This window comes from Panthera tigris, chromosome D1, assembly GCF_018350195.1.
Source record: "Panthera tigris isolate Pti1 chromosome D1, P.tigris_Pti1_mat1.1, whole genome shotgun sequence".
NCBI classification, from domain to species: Eukaryota; Metazoa; Chordata; class Mammalia; order Carnivora; family Felidae; genus Panthera; species Panthera tigris.
This window is the reverse complement of record NC_056669.1, coordinates 61765977-61784110: the sequence shown is the minus strand read 5'-3', so window position 1 is coordinate 61784110 and position 18134 is coordinate 61765977. Positions and strand designations below refer to the sequence as shown.

Below are 18134 nucleotides of genomic sequence, written 5' to 3'. Positions count from 1 at the left end.
ATTTTCTTAAAGTAGAACTCATTGAATACCTTACCAGTAACACAACGGATATGATTAAGGTGCATTGTTATTCTTTCTTTTATATTTTCTTGTTTTATTTTTAATAATAATTTATATTTATGCCTACTATGTACCAGGTAAAGTTCTAAGAAGTTTATAAATATATTAACTCATTTTATCCTCATTAAAAGCCTAGAGTGCATTTTTATTAATCTGCACGTTATTATTAAGTAAATAGTGGGTCTTTGTGGATGAGGTTTCTAAGGTCTGAATTTCAAAGACATTCTCAATCCCCTAGCTTAAGGTATAGATAGTAAGAGGACCACTGATACTTTTTTACATGAACTATTCTTTTGCTTTTCTTCATTTATTTGTTTTTTGGTTCTGAAATATTTAAGAACATTTTTAAACTTCTATGCTTTCAAATTCAGTGGTAGAAGTTATGATGATAGAGATGTCCGTGTGCATGTCTTTTATTGTGCAGGCACTTATTGGGCTTTTTGTGTCTGGAAATCTGCAATCTTTGGTTTTGGAAATTTTCTTGCATTAATTTTTGTGATATTATCTTCACAACCACATCCTTGTTATTTTACTACTGTTACTTTTAGTTAGATCTTCTGGGCTTATTCTCTTTTCTTTTTTCTCTCTTAAAACATTTATATTGGGGCACCTGGGTGGCTCAGTAGGTTAAACATCCAACTTCAGGTCAGGTCATGATTTCACAGATTGTGGGTTTGAGCCCCACATCTGGCTCTATCCTGACAGCACAGAGCCTAGAGCCTGCTGCAGATTCTGTGTCTCCCTCTCTCTCTCTGTCCCTCCCTCACTCCTGTTCTGTCTCTCTCCTTCAAAAATTAAAAAAAATTAATGTTTATATTGGATATATTTTTATAATCCATTTTCTACAAAAATTCCTGAACTCTATATCCCAAATATCTTGGCATTGTTTGTTGTTGTCTAATATTACAAATTTCCAATATCACATTTTCTTCTGAATCTTGCGTATCTGGTGGTAATAAATATATATTTGAAGGTATACACATTACATATAATTTCCATATCATTTAAGTTTCAATTATTTATTTTTATATAGCTTTTTTACATTGGAGAAGTTTCTCACATATCTGGTAAATTTTGAATATTAAATCATACTGAAGAAAGAGGCTATAGAGGGGAGCACAGGTGACTGGCTCAGTTGGCTGAGTGTGGGCCTCTCGATTTCAGCTCAGGTCATGATTGCACAACTCATGAGATCAAGCCCTGCATCAGGCTCTGCACTGACAGCACAGAGCCTGCTTGGGATTTTCTTTCTCCGTCTCTCTTTGTCCTTCTCTGCCTCAAAATAAATAAATAAACATTAAAAAAAAGAAGGAATGAGAATGAAGTTAACTTTGAGGCATATCAGAAGAGCTTCTAAGAGGAATGGACAAATGCTTTTAAACATGAAGTGTGGTTAGGTTTATGACAGGCCAGATGGGCAGAGCAGTGTTCTCTCTTGTGCTTATAATTTCCTACGCAAATCATACTGATATTTTTAGCTTCATGATTTTGCAATCTTCTCTCCTTTTTGTGTTCTCCCATAACAGCCTCTCGTATAACACATTCCAGGAAGATTCAGCTCTCTCTTGGACAGTTTAGAAAGCCAACCTCTAAAGCCTCTTAATACAGTGTAATTAGCAAAGTACCAGGCTTACAGTAAGGAATGGATATGTTGATGGAATCAATGTCTTTCACTATTTCAATATCATGGTATTATAAAAATCTTATTCTATTCTTGAATCATCCATAATTTAATAAAACCTTCACATTAAGACAGATTGTATTTTACACCTGCAGTCTATACCAAGACGCTTAGTACATATTAAATGTCAATAATTTTGGAATAAATGAGCAGATTAATGAATTAATGAATCATAGTCTGTACTTGATTTTAAGCATTATTAAATTAAATGCTGTAATATAAATATTATTACTTGGAAAACAGAAAGGAACTACCAGAGGAAAAAAGCTCATAAATCACCAGAAACCATTAAGTTTAAATGAAATAGAGAAAACAAAGGAAATCCCAAGGAAGCAGGAAAATATAATGTCCTAAGTAAAATAAATATATTGGTTTGAAAAACAAATATCAACTATTTGAACTACGCTACGAATTAGTCCTAATTCAGAGTGATTTTTAAAAACAATATTGTATAGTTTTGAAGAAGAGGTATATCGGAAAGTAGACCACACACAAAGTATGCACAAAGTTTTTGCTTTTTTGTTTGTTTGTTTGTTTTGTAAACATGAAACATACCAAGAAACAAAATATACCAAAAAATTTTGGATAAAATATTACTTTGAGATAATGCAGAAGCAAAAACAAGAAAATATTGAGTCAATATCACTTTCAAGTAAAATAAAAGGCTTGACACGGGGAAATTAAAGCTGGTACACCAAAGTGTGTCACCCACCTCTAGCTTTGGCAAAGTTTTTCCACAACCAAACATTGTACAGTACTGAAATAATTCTGTGGTTCACTCTGTTAGTACACAGAAGTTTTAAAATGAGACACTGAAAAATAAATAAGTGAAAAATAAAATGAGACACTTTAATTATATCACAGCTTATTAGCTCAACCTCCACTTCTCATTTCAGTGTGATTCGTTTGGCCTTCAAGCAGGCTAACAAAAGCCTTACAATTTGCATTTTGGAAAAAGGAAAACTGTGGGTTCACAATGTAAGTGTTGTGTTTCCACGAGTAACAAACTGCTATCAAGTTTCATTCTATCAGGCTTGTAAATGTGTACTTTATGCTTGAATAAAAAATATTTTTATGATTATTTTCACAGCTATCATGAAAGGATATTTTTTAAAGTATAAAATTCTTATGTATGTATGTAAATGCACGTATGTTTATCCATATATGCGCATGTTTACCATTAAAATAAAATAGATTTTGAAATTTATTTTTTATAAATACGTGGCTAGGGTGTAATAAATTGTCATAAGTTGTTGAAAAAATAATATCACTACTCATTCCTCCTTAATACATTCAAATGTCAACTCTTAACTCTATGCAACAGAAGGAGATGCATTTAGGAAAAGTATCGGTACATGTAATTTAAAAATAGGCAATATATTTTGGAGATTACTTTTGCTGTGTTCTAGAGACTATCTTTCCTAAATATGAAGTAAATATCCTGCTTATATCTTGTGCTTTCTTTCTATAGATGTATCTTTAATTACTAAAAGTGACTTTCATGTTACACAATAATTTTAGGTCCCATGTTTAATATATTTGCAAAACTGTCAGAGATCCACACTTATACACAGGTAGTATACTATTAACCACAAAGTAAGTAAGGAAATGTCCAAAACAGGTTTAAAATGATTTCGATATATCATAATCCAATTTTTCTAGCAAGGAAAATTAACTAATACTATGTCGTGGGTGTGGACAGGTATATTGGAAGAGTAACACAAGCACATATATGTTATTTTTAAAGTACAACTTTGATATCAACTTTTATCTATTACCATTCCCAAACCCCATACACAATAAATTTGCTCTCTCGTTATGATAGTGGGTCCCTCTCAGCAAGTGTTGTTATCTAAAATGGATGGAATTCAGTCTCAACTAAGTGTCGCTAGATAATTAACAAGAAAAATTAGATTCTCTTTCTGAGAACAAGGGGAGGGCAGGTAAGAAGCAAGAGTGTTCTCACCATGACTGAGAGCTCTTCTCTAGATGTCCCCCATTTCTTCTTGCCATAAGCATGATTCATACCTGACTTCCACTACAACAGAAACAATGATTCCTATTTGGTTATGGAAATGGCCTAGATATTCATAATCATGATGCAAAGTTATGCTGAATTGCAATCTGAGCATTGGGTAAACATTTTCTAACCTCCCAGCCTCCCACAACACTCTTGCCTGCAAACATGATGAATGGACTCAAATCTGTATTTCTGAGAATATCATAAACAATTCATATGCATTCAAAACCTCTACTTTATCTTTCTGCCTCAAAAACAATAATAAATCCTCTAGTCCCACTTTTATGTTCCTTTAATACCTTAGGTTCTAAAGAACAGACAGTGAGCTGAATGCAATCTGGTCCAGGTGTTCAGGATCGTAGTCAAAAAACATATGATATATATACGTGCACAGCATTCAACTTCTGAATCCCATGGTATCTGTACTAGTGAAATGGGTATTTAAGAAAAATGTCCTATCTATCCTAAAGGGATACTTCAAAACATTAGAGACACAGGTGTTTGTGTGGCAATCAAGCTAACCTTTATGAGAGGAGGAAAAGAATGGATGGTTTCCATTCTTACTGTATATGATGATACTGAATAAGTGAATTTTTCATGTGCATGTATGTTTGTGCACACCCATGTATTTAATGGAGAGGAATTAAAATGAGCACAAGTTTTAATAAAAGTGAGTTATTTTAATACTACTGCAGTGGTCTTTCTTTTTGTATGAGGTCTTGTAGGATACATGGTAAAAGCACTTAGCACAGAATGTTTGTCACTCACATATCCATCCGTTTATTTCATTCACTTATTCGTTAATGTCTCTAATTAAATGACATCATTGAGTATTTAGACATCCCCAAGTCAGAGTAGTAGGTCTTAAAAAGGGGTCAAACAACACGAACCTTGGAAATTTTATGTTAGATCAAAGATTTCAGAGACAGATAGCCACATATTGTGTTATTCCCTTTATATGAAATATTAAGAATAGGCAAATCCATAGAATAGAAAGTAAATTTTTGGATACCAGCGGTATGGGGAAGGAGGTGGCTGCTTAAAATGTATAGGCTTTTTTGGGGAGATGACTAAAATATTCTGGAATTAGTGGTGATGGTTGCACAACACTAGGAATGTACTAAAAACCACTGAATTGTACCTTTAACATAATTAAAATGGTAAATTTTGCATTATGTGACTTTTACCACAATTTTTAAAAAAGTCACAAAGCTTTCTTAGATTCTTCTACTTTTTAAGCTTAATATATTATTATTAATTTTGGGGCACAGTGTAGTTTTAAAGAGTTTAGCATAAATCTATTCCCACAGGCTTCTACAGATAAGTTTACAAACATTTGTATCTTAATGAATGATGATGTTACTTGAAAACACATTATACCCAACGTAGGTTCAGTGAGTTAAAAACAGGCTATTCCCATATGCTTCAACACATAAGTTTATATACACTTAGACCTTAATGAAAAAAGATGCTGGTTGAAAGATGGTTTATACACAGTATAGTTTAATGAGTTAAGCATATAGCTATTCCCATATACTTCTAACATATGTGTGCAAATGCTTTATTTTTTATTTCTTTTTAATTTTTTTAATTTGAATACAGTTGACACACAATGTTACATTAGTCTCAGGTGTACAACATAGTGATTCAACATCTCTATACATTATGCTATGCTCACCACAGATGTAGTTACCCTCTGTCACCATACATCACTTACAATATCATTGACTGTATTCCCTATGTTGTACCATTTACTCCCTATGTTGTCCCATGACTTACTCATTCCATAACTAGAAGCCTGTATCTCCCACTCTCCTTTACCCATTTGGTCCATCCTCCCACCTTCCTACCTTCTGGCAACTACCAATTTCTTTTCTGTATTTACGGGTCTGATTCTGCTTTTTGTTTGTTTATTCATTTGTTTTGTTTTGTTTTAAGATTCCACACACGAGTGAAATCATATGTATTTGCCTTTCTCAGTCTGATTTATTTTACTTACCATAATACTGCCTAGATCCATCCATATGTCTCAAATGGCAAGACTTCATCCTTTTTATGGCTGCATATCTTATTGTGTATATATACCACATCTTTATCTATTCACCTGTCAATGGGCACTGAGATTGCTTCTATATTTTGGCTATTGTAAATAATGCTCCAATAAACAGAGGAATGCATATACCTTTTCAAATTAGTGTTTCTGTTTTCATTGGATAAATACCTAGAAATCGAATTAATGGATCATATGATATTTTTATTTTTAATATTTTGAGGAAATTCCATACTGTTTTGCACAGTGGCTGAGCTATTTTTTTTTATTAAGCATTCCCCTAATTGCTGAAAACTTTTAATTAGCATCAAGAAGGTGAGAAAGTTGATTTTGACAGGGTTTTTTTTTTTGTAGTTTATCCATTGCTTGTATTAGGGACAAACTTTTAATATTGTCATTTTGTCATTTTCATTCATGTCGCTCACAGTTTACTGCTTTTTTGTGTGTGAACCCAAGTATTTCTCTGGGATAAATGCTCAGGAGTGTAACTGCTAAGTTGTATGATAGCTCCAGTACTGTTTTTAAGACACTGTCAAAACGTTTTCCAGAATAGCTGTCCTTTTTTATATTGCTACCATCACTGTATTTGTGATTCTGTTTTTCCATATTCTTAGCAGAATTTCATGTTTTTAGTATGCTTTATTTTATCTTATGTCATGGTTGTATAGTGATATTCTATTCCGATTTTAATTTTTATTTGTATATGGCTAATGATATTGAACATTTTTTTATATGTCTATTTGCCATTTGTATATCCATATCAATGAAATGTCTGGGCTTTTTTGTTTTTTGCTTTTTTTGTCTTTTCTAATTGGATTTTTTTTACCATTGAGTGTGTGTGTGTGTGTGTGTGTGTGTGTTGGATATGTCCTGAAAGTATTTTTCACAGTCTGTAGCTTGTCTTTTCATCCTCTTAGTAGGGTCTTTTGCAGAGCAAAATTAAAAAAAAATTCTAATGTGGTTTAATTTTCATTTATTTTTTTTTCTATTTTGAGTTGTGTTTTGGTGTCAAGTCTAAGAATTCTGCCTAGTCCTGGATCTTAAAGTTTTATTAAATGTTTTTTTAAATGTTTTAGAGCTTCAAATTTTACATTTAAGTTTATAATGCATTATTTTCAGTTAATTTGTGTATAAGGTATAATCAAGGTACAATCTTGATTTAGGTCAAGAGTGTTTTGGTTTTGTTTGCCTATCAATGCCTAATTCTTCTAACAGACGTTTTTTGAAAGGCCACATTTCCTTTATGGATTTCTTTTGTTTATTTGTCAAAAATCATTTGGGCATATTTGTGGGGTTCTATTTCTAGGTACTCTATACTGTTCCATTGATCTATGTTCTATGATCTGCTAATACCACAGTCTTGATTATTGTAGCTATGTAAGTCTTGAAATTACAAAGACTACTTCCTCATTTCATTATATATTTTCAATTTTTTTAAGCTACTGTCATTCCTTTGATATTCCAAATAAATTTTAGAAAACAATTGTCTATATCAACAGAAAATCTTGCTTGGATTTTCATAGGAATTGCATCACACCTGTGTATCACTTTAGGAAAAACTGGTATCTTCTCATCCGTGAACATTTTTTTGTCTCTTCATTTAATTGGATTTTTAAAAATTTATTTTATTGGCAATGTATAGTTTTATTAGTATATATTAATTATTATATTATCATAATATATCTTATTATAATATATAAAGATAATTACCATTCAACCTTCTACTTCTATAAGCTTAATTACATTAAAATGCCTATTTAAAATGGAATCATAAAACATTTGTTTTATGTCCTTGTGTGGTTGACTTATTTCACTTAGTGTAATATATTCAAGGGCCATCCATGATATAGCATGTGACAGCTTCCTTGTGTTTATGCCTGAATAATATTACACTATATGTATATACTATATTTCTTTACCTATTCATCTATTCATGGGCCTTTAGGTTACTTGTATATCTTGGATGTTGTGAGTAATGCTGCAGTGAACATGAGAGTACATATATCTCATTGAGATCTTATTTTCAGTCCTTTTGGGTAAATTCTCAGAAGTGAGATTTTTGGATTATATGGTAATTCTATTTTTAACTTCTTGAGAATTTCTATACTGTTTTTTATTGTGGCTGAACAAATTTGCATTCCCTCTGGCAGTGGGCATGGGTTCTAATTTTTCCACATCCTCACCAAAAACTTTTTGTTTGATTTATTCTATAATTGACATCTTAATAGGATGTGAGATGATATCTCATTTTGGACTTGATTTGCATTTCTCTAATGATTAATGATATCGAGCATCTTTTCCTACCTGTTGGCCATTTAGTACATCTTCTTTTTAAATAGGAGTGAAGAAAATCATACAATGTGTCATGCTTCTGAAGTAAAATAATGGAAATGTTTCAAGATATCAGAAATACAGAATTTCATTTCATATTCCTAAGTCATACAGTTATATGAGCCCAGAGAGAGGCCTATTTAATTTCTTAAAATGGAAGCCACGGGTGAAATTGCAAAAGCAATTTCAGGTGATGGATGTGATGACCAAAAGGCAAATTAGTGGGAAAATTATTTCAAGTTGAGAAAGTAAAAGGAAAGAAGATGACAACTTGTTCTTTGACTAGGTCTTCAAGATGGCATGACCCCAGGTTGATCTGAGCACTGGACCTAGGAAATTGTAGGCTCCTCATGCTCTTCCCTATCTTTGGACTGTGCATTGTACTTGCCTTACCCACACCAGAAGCTCCCTTAAAGACATAGCCTCAATATGTAGCAATATGTTGTTGAGACTATCTGGATGGTATATGTGACTAAACCCAGTTAAGGTTTCCATATAAACTCTTAAGATTCTGGCAGGCAGGTGTGGAGAGCTACTCATCTTGCAACCACCCAAGACAAGACTTGTGTGTATGATACCTTCTTATTAACCCTGTTGCCTACCAATCTGGAGTGGTCTGCCTCTCTCTTCAGTCTCTCTTTGCCCTCTGTTTACAAAAGCCACTTTATAACCAACACTTGTTGGTTATAACAAGTTGGTTACAACTTTTGAAATCAAGGTAAGCAAAGAAATAGGGTAAAAAAATGGAAGATGGTTATATATTAGGGGGTGGTGTGGTCTGTAAGATTTTAAAAAGTGATATTGTATCTCATGGTTTTGGTTTGTATTTCCCTGATGATGAGTGATGTTGAGCATTTTTTCATGTGTCGCTTGGCCATCTGGATGTCTTCCTTGGAGAAGTGTCTATTCATGTCTTTCGCCCATTTCTTCATTGGGTTATTTGGTTTTTGGGTGTTGAGTTTGATAAGTTCTTTATATATTTTTGATACTAACCCTTTATCTGATATGTCATTTGCAAATATCTTCTCCCATTCTGTCAGTTGCCTTTTAGTTTTGCTGATTGTTTCCATCGCTGTGCAGAAGCTTTATATTTTGATGAGGTCCCAGTAGTTCATTTTTGCTTTTGTTTCCCTTGCCTCTAAATAATTCAGATGTAAATTTTATAAAATAAAAAATTAAAAAAAATTTAATAAAAAATAAAAGAAAAAGAAAAAAATAAAATGTGAAATTGTAAAAGACTAATTAAATAATTAAATGCAATTTGATTGGTATAGTTACCAAAATTGGGCAGAGACAATATGTATTCTTTTAAGTTGAACAAAAAGATATAAGAATAATAATTCAGTTTATTCTATATCCCTTAAATAATTGGCTTAGATCATGAGACATTAATATAAAAACACCATTTCCACCAGTCTAATGAACCAGACTTGTTCATTAATTTAAAAGAATCTTGAATATTAGACAGAGATATTTCATTGTATTTATTAGATTCACAATTGCAGATAAGAGGAAACAAGTTGATTTTGACCCCCTCTCATGCTGTTCTTATGAAAAATTATATTGTTTGTTACATTTGGTTAGAGAGATCTATCTATTCCAACCTCCAGATTGTGTGCTTTCAAAAGTCCTGTTGAAGAAAACTGCATCACAGATTAGTCTGTAGTGAAATAATGTGCCTGTCCTAGCTAGGAGAGATCTATGCAGCCACATTCTCTCAGATGCCCAGGGACTTAAAATTTATTACCTTAATGACTCCATACAAAGGATACTTTATAACTTCTCCTTCAGAAAGAAGTCATTGAAAAAACATATTAAGCAGTGATTAAAAATATATAGCACATATTTTCCAGGGAAAAGCAACAACTGGCTCTCAACCTAGAAATCATAATAGGTATTCAGAATCAGAATCACCTACTTCTACTTTATTATTTATTTATTTATTTATTTATTTATTATTTTAAAATATAATTTATTGTCAAATTACTTCTACTTTATTTTTTAATGAAATGGGCTAATCAGGCTTTGCTCAAGGATATGTATTAATTATTAGACTCATACTTCACAAGGCTGAGAAGGAAAAAAATTCATGGAAATCTCAGTTGGCAGGCCAGTTGAGATTCTCAAAACATCTATTTAGAAATGCACCAATCAACAAGCTCCGTTTCCATGACCAAAATAGTACTTCCCAAAACATTTTACACCTCTTGACTAAACAGGAGCTCCTCTCTGTCATGAAAAATGTATTTTTTTTTTGGTAACTGTCCTTTATATGCTGTGGGATTTGATGTCCTTAGAACCTGAAAAGATCCTTATGACACAGTCACGTATCTGCTTGGTTTTCACTCCATAGACAATAGGGTTCATAGTGGGAGGCAGGAGCAGATAAATATTGGCCACAATGATGTGGCAAGATGGAGGAATTGTGTGGCCCCCAAAGCGGTGGGAAAAGAAGGAGAAGAAGGCTGGACTGTAGGAGAAAACAATGGCACAGATGTGGGCAGTGCAGGTGCTGAAGGCCTTCTGCCGAGCATCTGCTGAGGAGAGGCTCACCACTGCCCGGAGGATCATGGTGTAGGAGATTGTGATGCACAAGATGTCAAAGCCCCCAATCAGGAGGGCAACCATCAGACCATAGATGACATTGACCTTGATATTTCCACAGGATAACTTGGCTACAGACATGTGGTCACAGTAGGTGTGAGGAATTATATTCCCTCTGCAGTAGGGCAGGCGCTTGGTAAGGAAAGTGAAGGGAATGATGAGGAACACCCCTCTCAAGAAAGTAGCAAGCCCAACCTTTGCAATGACAGGATTGGTGAGGATAGTTGAATAGTGCAGAGGGTAGCAGATGGCCACATAACGGTCCAGGGCCATAAGCATGAGCACCCCAGACTCCATCCCTGTGAAGGTGTGGACAAAGAACATCTGTACCAGACATTCATCAAAGCCAATTTCTTTGAGATGACACCAGAAGATGCTGAGAGCTTTAGGGATTGTACTAGAGCACATGACAATATCAGTTAGGGAAAGCATAGCTAAAAAGTAATACATGGGCCTGTGCAGGGAGTCCTCTAAGTGGATGAGGTAGAGGAGCCCACAATTCCCTACCATTGCCACAGCATACATGGAGCAGAATGGGAAAGAAATCCACAGGTGCATGTCTTCCAGTTCTGGGACTCCATTAAGAATGAATGAGGCTGGAGTCCAGTTTGTTTTATTCAGCATTAGCATGATCAATTAGGCTTAACATTCATGTGTGTTTTCCTAGAGTAGGCAAAAAAGAGAAGAAAAATATAGCTTATATATACTGCCTCCCTCTCACCTCAACATTTTAAAATTCCATAGTGCATTTTAATGATCAGTCAAAATTTCTAAGGTCCAAGGATTAGTTTTTATTGTCTATTTGTTTTGCATTGATTAAGTCATCTGTTCATCTAACAATTTCTTATTAAGCAACTCAAGTTCTCATCACCGACACTGAATCTTCATTATTTTTAAAATATTTCCATCCTCATAGATTTATAATTGAGTATAACTCTGTTAATGACTTCTCTAAAGAAATTTTTGTTAGAATACCTTACTTACCATTAATAACTATATGCATCTCCCTATTTTTTCCTAACTTTTCCCCATTTTTTCCTAACTTTAGCAATGGGACACATTTCAGTTGGGTTCTAGTGGGAGACAACATAAATGGAAATTTAATATTTCTAATCACACATCACATTCATTTCTCATCCAAGAGAAAAATTAATTAATCCAAATTCCCTACTTACAATTAAACTTCATTTTCAAGTTAACTAAATATTTGGGGTAGATAAATGGCATCTCCCTCTTTCATTAATCTCTTCATTTCTCATAAATATTTACTGAGCTCTTACAATGTGATCCTGTGGAGAATAAGACACAATTTCATCCTTTAAAGAATTGAGAGTTTAATGGAGAGACCAAGTGCACAGAAATAATCACAGTAAATGTAATAATTACAGTAAACATAAAAAACTGAAATAGAAGTATGTACATTGTCTTAAATAAGCAGTATGTTATTAAAATGGATGTGTGTTTTTGTTGGTGGGTGTTCGGAGGAGGGATTGGTGATTGTCAAGAAGGACCATGTTGAAGAGAAGGCGTTTGGTATGTATTTTGAAGGAAAACAAGTTGTAAGGGAGATACATTTGTAAAAGAAATTCCAGAGGAAATAGTCAATAAGTACAAGTATAGAAATAAAACAAACACATAAAGTAATCAATAAAAAGAAATCAAAACGATCAAGTCTATGAGAATTCACTTGTATGAAAGTAACAAATGATAACCTGGACATTTGCCCAGGAGCTAGATCATAAAGAATCTTGTAATGATAATACCTAATTCCTTGATAATGGAAAGTAAATACTAAAGAACTCACAAGAATCCAAAGGGTCAGGAATTTACTCCAAGGTGCTTTAAAAACTTATTAAGCAACGAGAAAATCAGAATCTTCCTCCTACCCCTCATGGGAATACTCTCTACCTCTACCACCACCACCCCATCCCCAGCAATGAGGGCAGAAGAAGGATATGAAAAACTTTGAGATATTGTGGTCTTTGCTCAATAGGTAAGCAAAATAAGAATTAATGGAAGATTGAAGCTGATTAAACTTGCAGGTAATCATTTATCTAGCAGATCCACAAACAAGCAATTTATGTAAAATTTCTGTTTCCTGAAAGGAAAGGACCTCTGGCCAAAGTTGCCAAACAACCTGATTGGTTTTCTTTAATCACCTTCCCAGTAACCCTATAATCACTAGAAATAGGAAAAGGTGCATATGATTTTCCATAGAAAATTGTCAACTAATATGGTAGAAATTTCACCAATTTATTAGGCAGAACACCTGGACCCCAGAGCTGATTTTTGTAATTCACTTAATCTCCTTGAGGTGTTTTTGATCTTTCAATGTCTCTAAGATCATGTCAGTACAATAAAAGTAGGGTCTTGGTGAAATACATGGATTTTAACCCCATCTTTCCAATTCCTAAAAGTATACATGTGGACAATTTATGTAACTTCCTTACAAATATATTACCTATCCTTTTAAATACTGATAAAAATATTATTGTAAGAAATACAGAGTCCAGAAACCAAATACTGAAACACACATTAAGCCACCTAGTTAATGACAGAGGAAACAGATTAAGAACAAAAATGGCATTTTCAAGGGTCATCTGGCTAGCTCAGTCGGTAGAGGTTGAGAGTCTTGATCTCAGAGTCGAGAGTTCAAGCCCCAAGGTGGCACTAGAACTTACTTTAAAAAAAGGTATTTTCAGTATTATATTTTCAATATTATTGAGTCAATGGATGTGTGTTGAGAGAAAAAAGAAACACACCTTGTTCCCTAAATCATGTCATACACAAAAACAGGTTTAGAAAAATATAACAGCTAAATGTGACATGTAAAATACACATCCTCTTTGGTATTTGGAGTATGGAAAAATTTGAAAACAACACAGCTGACCACTGCCAGCATGAAGCCTGCTTGGGATTTTCTCTTTCTCTCTCTCTGCCCCTCCCTCTCTTTCTCAAAACAAATAAATAAACATTTTAAAAAAATATGTACCAGTAAATTGAAAACTGAAAATATTTTTATGGGATTACAATTGCACTTTTTGGAAAGATGTATTTTTAAAAAATACTAGATAAGCATTCCTTTGATAAGCATTCCTTTTATACTCCTCAATCTCCTTTTTATCTGTACAGCTGTAGTCACTAAAACTGGCTTTATACTCACTCAATAACTAGTTCCCATTTTCAATATATTTGCAAAACTCTTCAAGATCCAAATTAAATACTTAAGTATTAACTACAAATTTAAGCAGCTTTATTATTCAATCAAAATAATTTGATACAACCGAATCCAGTTTCTTCCACAAGGAAATTTGACTTATATTATGCTGGCTTATAGACAGGATTACTGGAATAGTAATATTAATACATGACTATCACCAAACTTATAAAATGTAGTTGATATTACCTGTAGTATATCCTCATTCTTCAACCCTATAGGTAAGAAAATTTGTTTTTATATCCATGTTTTTCTTTTCATATGAGAGTTGTTTGCTCCATGTGGCTTTTACTACCCGGACACAATGGAATAAAGTCATAGCTCAGTCTCACTAGAAAATAATAAAAGAAAATTGCACTCTGATTTTGAGAAACAGGGGCAGGACAGGTAAGAAGCAGGAGCAATCTGGCCATTGATCTAATGGTGGAGAACTATTTTCTAACTGTTCTTCCATTTCTCATTGTCATGAGAGTGATTCATGCCCAACTTCCACCACCACTGAAATAAAGATTCCTATTTATATAGAGATATAACACAGAAAATCATAATCACAATAGCATTATGCTGAATCTTAATGCCATAGTTTGAAAAATACATATTTAATAAAAACACCCAATCCCACACAATATTTCTGCATTCAAATTGTGTGAATGAAATCAAAGATTTATTTCTGGAAAAATAATAAGCAGTTGATATATACACAAACCCTTCTCCACTTTATCTTATTGACAATCAGAAAGACAGAAACAAATACAGACAGGAAGAAAAAAAGAAAGAAAGACAAAAGGAAGGAAAGAAAGAAAGAAAGAAAGAGGAAAGAAAGAAAGAAAGAAAGAAAGAAAGAAAGAAAGAAAGAAAGAAATCTTGTCACTAGCCCCTCTTTTGTATGTCTTAAATACCTTAGTTCCTGGATAGCAAAACAGTGGGCTGAATGCAGTCTAGTCCAGGTATTTAGGATCTTGTTAAAGAAATCACAATCCTAGAATGACTGTGCATGTGCAGCAGCCTATCTTCAACTTCCTTGATATCTGTACTATTGAACCAAGACTTTAAAGGAAAATGTGTGTTATGTGTCCCAAGGGACCATGTCAGAGTATTGGAGACACAAGTGTTGGTGTGGGGATCAAGCTATCCTCTGCGGGAGGAAGAAAAAGAGCTATAACTTTCCATTCTTAGTGCCCAAATATTGATACATAAATAAGTGAATAATCTCATATGTGTGTGTTTGTGTGTTAGCATGTATGTACAGGAAGGTAGAGACTGAAAATGAGCACAAGTTATTTTTACATAAAACTAGGACTTGATATTTATCACACATTTATATTTTCTTTTCCCCCATCATTGTCCTATGGAAAAATAGATCAAAAGCACTTAAGCAGAGAAGTTTTTCATTCACACACTAATTCATTTTATAATTTCTTCTTTTATTCATGTATTATTTCATCTTTCCTTTTGATGGCTGTTTATTGAAAACTTTCTATTTTCTAAGCTATGGTAGGAAATATGTAAACATGATCCCTGGTTTATTTTTTGTTTGTTTCAAGATTTTATTTAAAATCTAGTTAGTTAACATATAGTGTAATATTGGCTTCAGGAATAGAATTTACTGATTCATCACTTACATATAAGTGATGGCCCCTGGTTTAAAAGCTTACTTTTAAGGGAGACAAATGATGACTGTTATGGCAATATAAAAAAGAAAGTCACCAAAAGATTAGGCTTATTACACCCACATATTAATTTAGGAAAATTAGAGCAATATAAAACCCTGAAATAATCATGACGGTAGTGATAATTTTTAAAAACATAACTAGTTTTAATTTTTTATCTATTTAAAATAGATAAAAGTAATACCAGCATACATTGAATAATTTGGCAAAATCGAAAGGTGTTTTAAAGGAGATCAAAAAGCACTTATAGTTCTACAACCTAGATGAATCTGGTATATTTTTATCCTGATTTTAAAACTACATATATGTAAATGTATTGATATGCATGTATTATGTATGTTTTAACAAAAAAAATGATGATAATATACTATAACATAGGCTGGTATTTTTTATAATATTATATAATTAGTCATTCCAAAATTGAGTTATTTTGATTGAATAAAAGGTCATCCAACAAAACTAAAAGGCAACCACAGAATGAGAGAAGATATTTGCAAATGATGTAACTGATAAGGGTTAGTATCCAAAGTCTATAAAGGACTTTTCAAACTCAACCCCCAAAAAACAAATAATCCAGTAAAAAAATGGGAAGAATTGGAGTTTCTGGTGGTGTTCTCTGGTCCTTTCTAGTCTTTGTTGCTTTTGGTCTTTTTTTATATTGTTTTGTCTTTTCTCCCATCACAGAGTCCCCCTTAAAATTTGTAGCAGGACTGGTTTAGTGGTTATGAACTCTTTTAGTTTCTGTTTGTCTGGGAAACTCTGATCTTTCCTTCTATTTTGAATGACGGCCTTGCTGGATAAAGAATTCTTGGTTGCAGATTTTTCTGATCCAGCACGTTGAATATATCCTGCCACTCCTACAGCTTAAGTTTCTGTGGACACATCTGCTGCTAACCTGATCTGTCTTCCCTTATAGGGTAAGGACTTTTTTTTCTCTTGCTGTTTTCATGATTCTTTCCTTGTCTGTGTATTTTGTGAATTTGACTATAATATCCCTTGTTGATGGTCGGTTTTTGTTGAATCTAATGGGAGTTCTCTGAACTTCTTGGATTTTGATGTCTGTGTCCTTCCCCAGATTAGGACATTTTTTCCACTATAATTTGCTCATATAAACCTTCCCCCCTTTTTTTTCTCTCTTCATCTTCTGGGACTCCTATGATTCAGATACTATGCCTTTTTGTAGGTAACTGAGTTCTCTAAGTCTTGTATCATGCTCTTTTGTTTTTCTTTCCCTCTTTTTTTTCTGCTTCATTATTCTTCATAATTTTGTCTTCTATATTTCTCATTCACTGCTCTGCTTCATCCATCCTTGCCATCATGGCATACATTTGAGACTGCATCTCGGTATAGCATTTTTAATTCTTTTAACTCTGTAGAAAGAGATTTAATGCTTTTTTCAACTGTAGCTAGTATTCTTATTATCATGGTTCTAAATTCTAATTCATACATTTTGCTTACATCTGTGTTGATTAAGCTGCTGGCTGTCATTTGTTCCTGTTCTTTCTTTTGGAGTGAATTCCTTCATTTTGTAGGAAGAAAAAATTAACAAAATAAAAAAATACAATTAAAAAATTAAAAATAGGGCACCTGGGAGGCTCAGTTGGTTGGGTATCCGACTTTAGCTCAGGTCATGATCTCATGGTTTGTGGGTTCAGGCCCCACAAGGGCTGTTCTGACAGCTCAGAGCCTGGAGCCTGCTTCAGGTTCTGTGTCTCCCTCTCTCTCTGCCCTTGCCCTGCTCATGCTCTGTCTCTCTATCTCAAAAATAAAATAAACATTAAAAAAATAAAAACAAACCACAACATCAAATAAAGGAAGCTACATCCTAGTAGCGTTTTGGTTTTCTTGTTGAAAGAAGCTTGATAGAATAGAGAAAAAGGGGAAAGAGAAGGAAGAAAGGAAAAAAAGTAAGAAAAAATTTTTAATTAAAAAATTGTATAATAAAATAGAATAAAATGGGGCTCCTGGGTGGCTCAGTTGATTAAGCGACCAACTTCGGCTCAGGTCACAATCTTGCAGTTTGTGAGTTTGAGCCCCATGTCAGGTTCTGTGCTGACAGCTCGGAACCTGGAGCCTACTTCAGATTCTATTTCTCCCCCTCTCTCTCTACTCCTCCCCTGCTCACACTCTGTGTCTCTCTCTCAATAATAAATAAATGTTTAAAAAAATAGAATAAAATGAAATAAAGAAAATGAAATGGAATAAAAAATTCGAAAAATAAAAATAAAGTAAAAAATAATAAAAAAATAAAATTTTAAAAAGAAAATAAAAATAAAATTTTCTATTTCTGTATCCAAGAAAAAGAAAAGAAAGGGAAAAAACAATTTAAACCAAAACAGAAGCAAAAAAAAACCCCAAGAAAACAAATGAACCAGCAAACAGAATGAAACCTAAATAAAGTTAAATTCAGTTTCCCCTAGAATTGAAACTATGAAGCTCTCTATAGTTCATATATCAAGCAGGTGGAGGGACTTGTGCTTGTTTTCTGGATGTCTTGGAGG

At 33.3% G+C, this 18134-nt stretch overlaps 1 protein-coding gene across 1 annotated transcript; it reads right to left on the bottom strand.

Annotated features, from left to right (window-relative positions):
- Positions 1-10410: 10410 nt before the first annotated feature.
- On the bottom strand, positions 10411-11376 carry LOC102958738 (olfactory receptor 52N4-like). The gene has a single exon (XM_007083131.1). The coding sequence runs from the start codon at positions 11374-11376 to the stop codon at positions 10411-10413; it is 966 nt and encodes a 321-aa protein (XP_007083193.1).
- Between the last annotated feature and the right edge of the window lie 6758 nt (positions 11377-18134).

What these genes read in the sequence shown, in the direction of transcription:
- LOC102958738 (XM_007083131.1), bottom strand. Translation starts at nt 11,376, where the DNA reads ATGCTAATGCTGAATAAAACAAACTGGACTCCAGCCTCATTCATTCTT.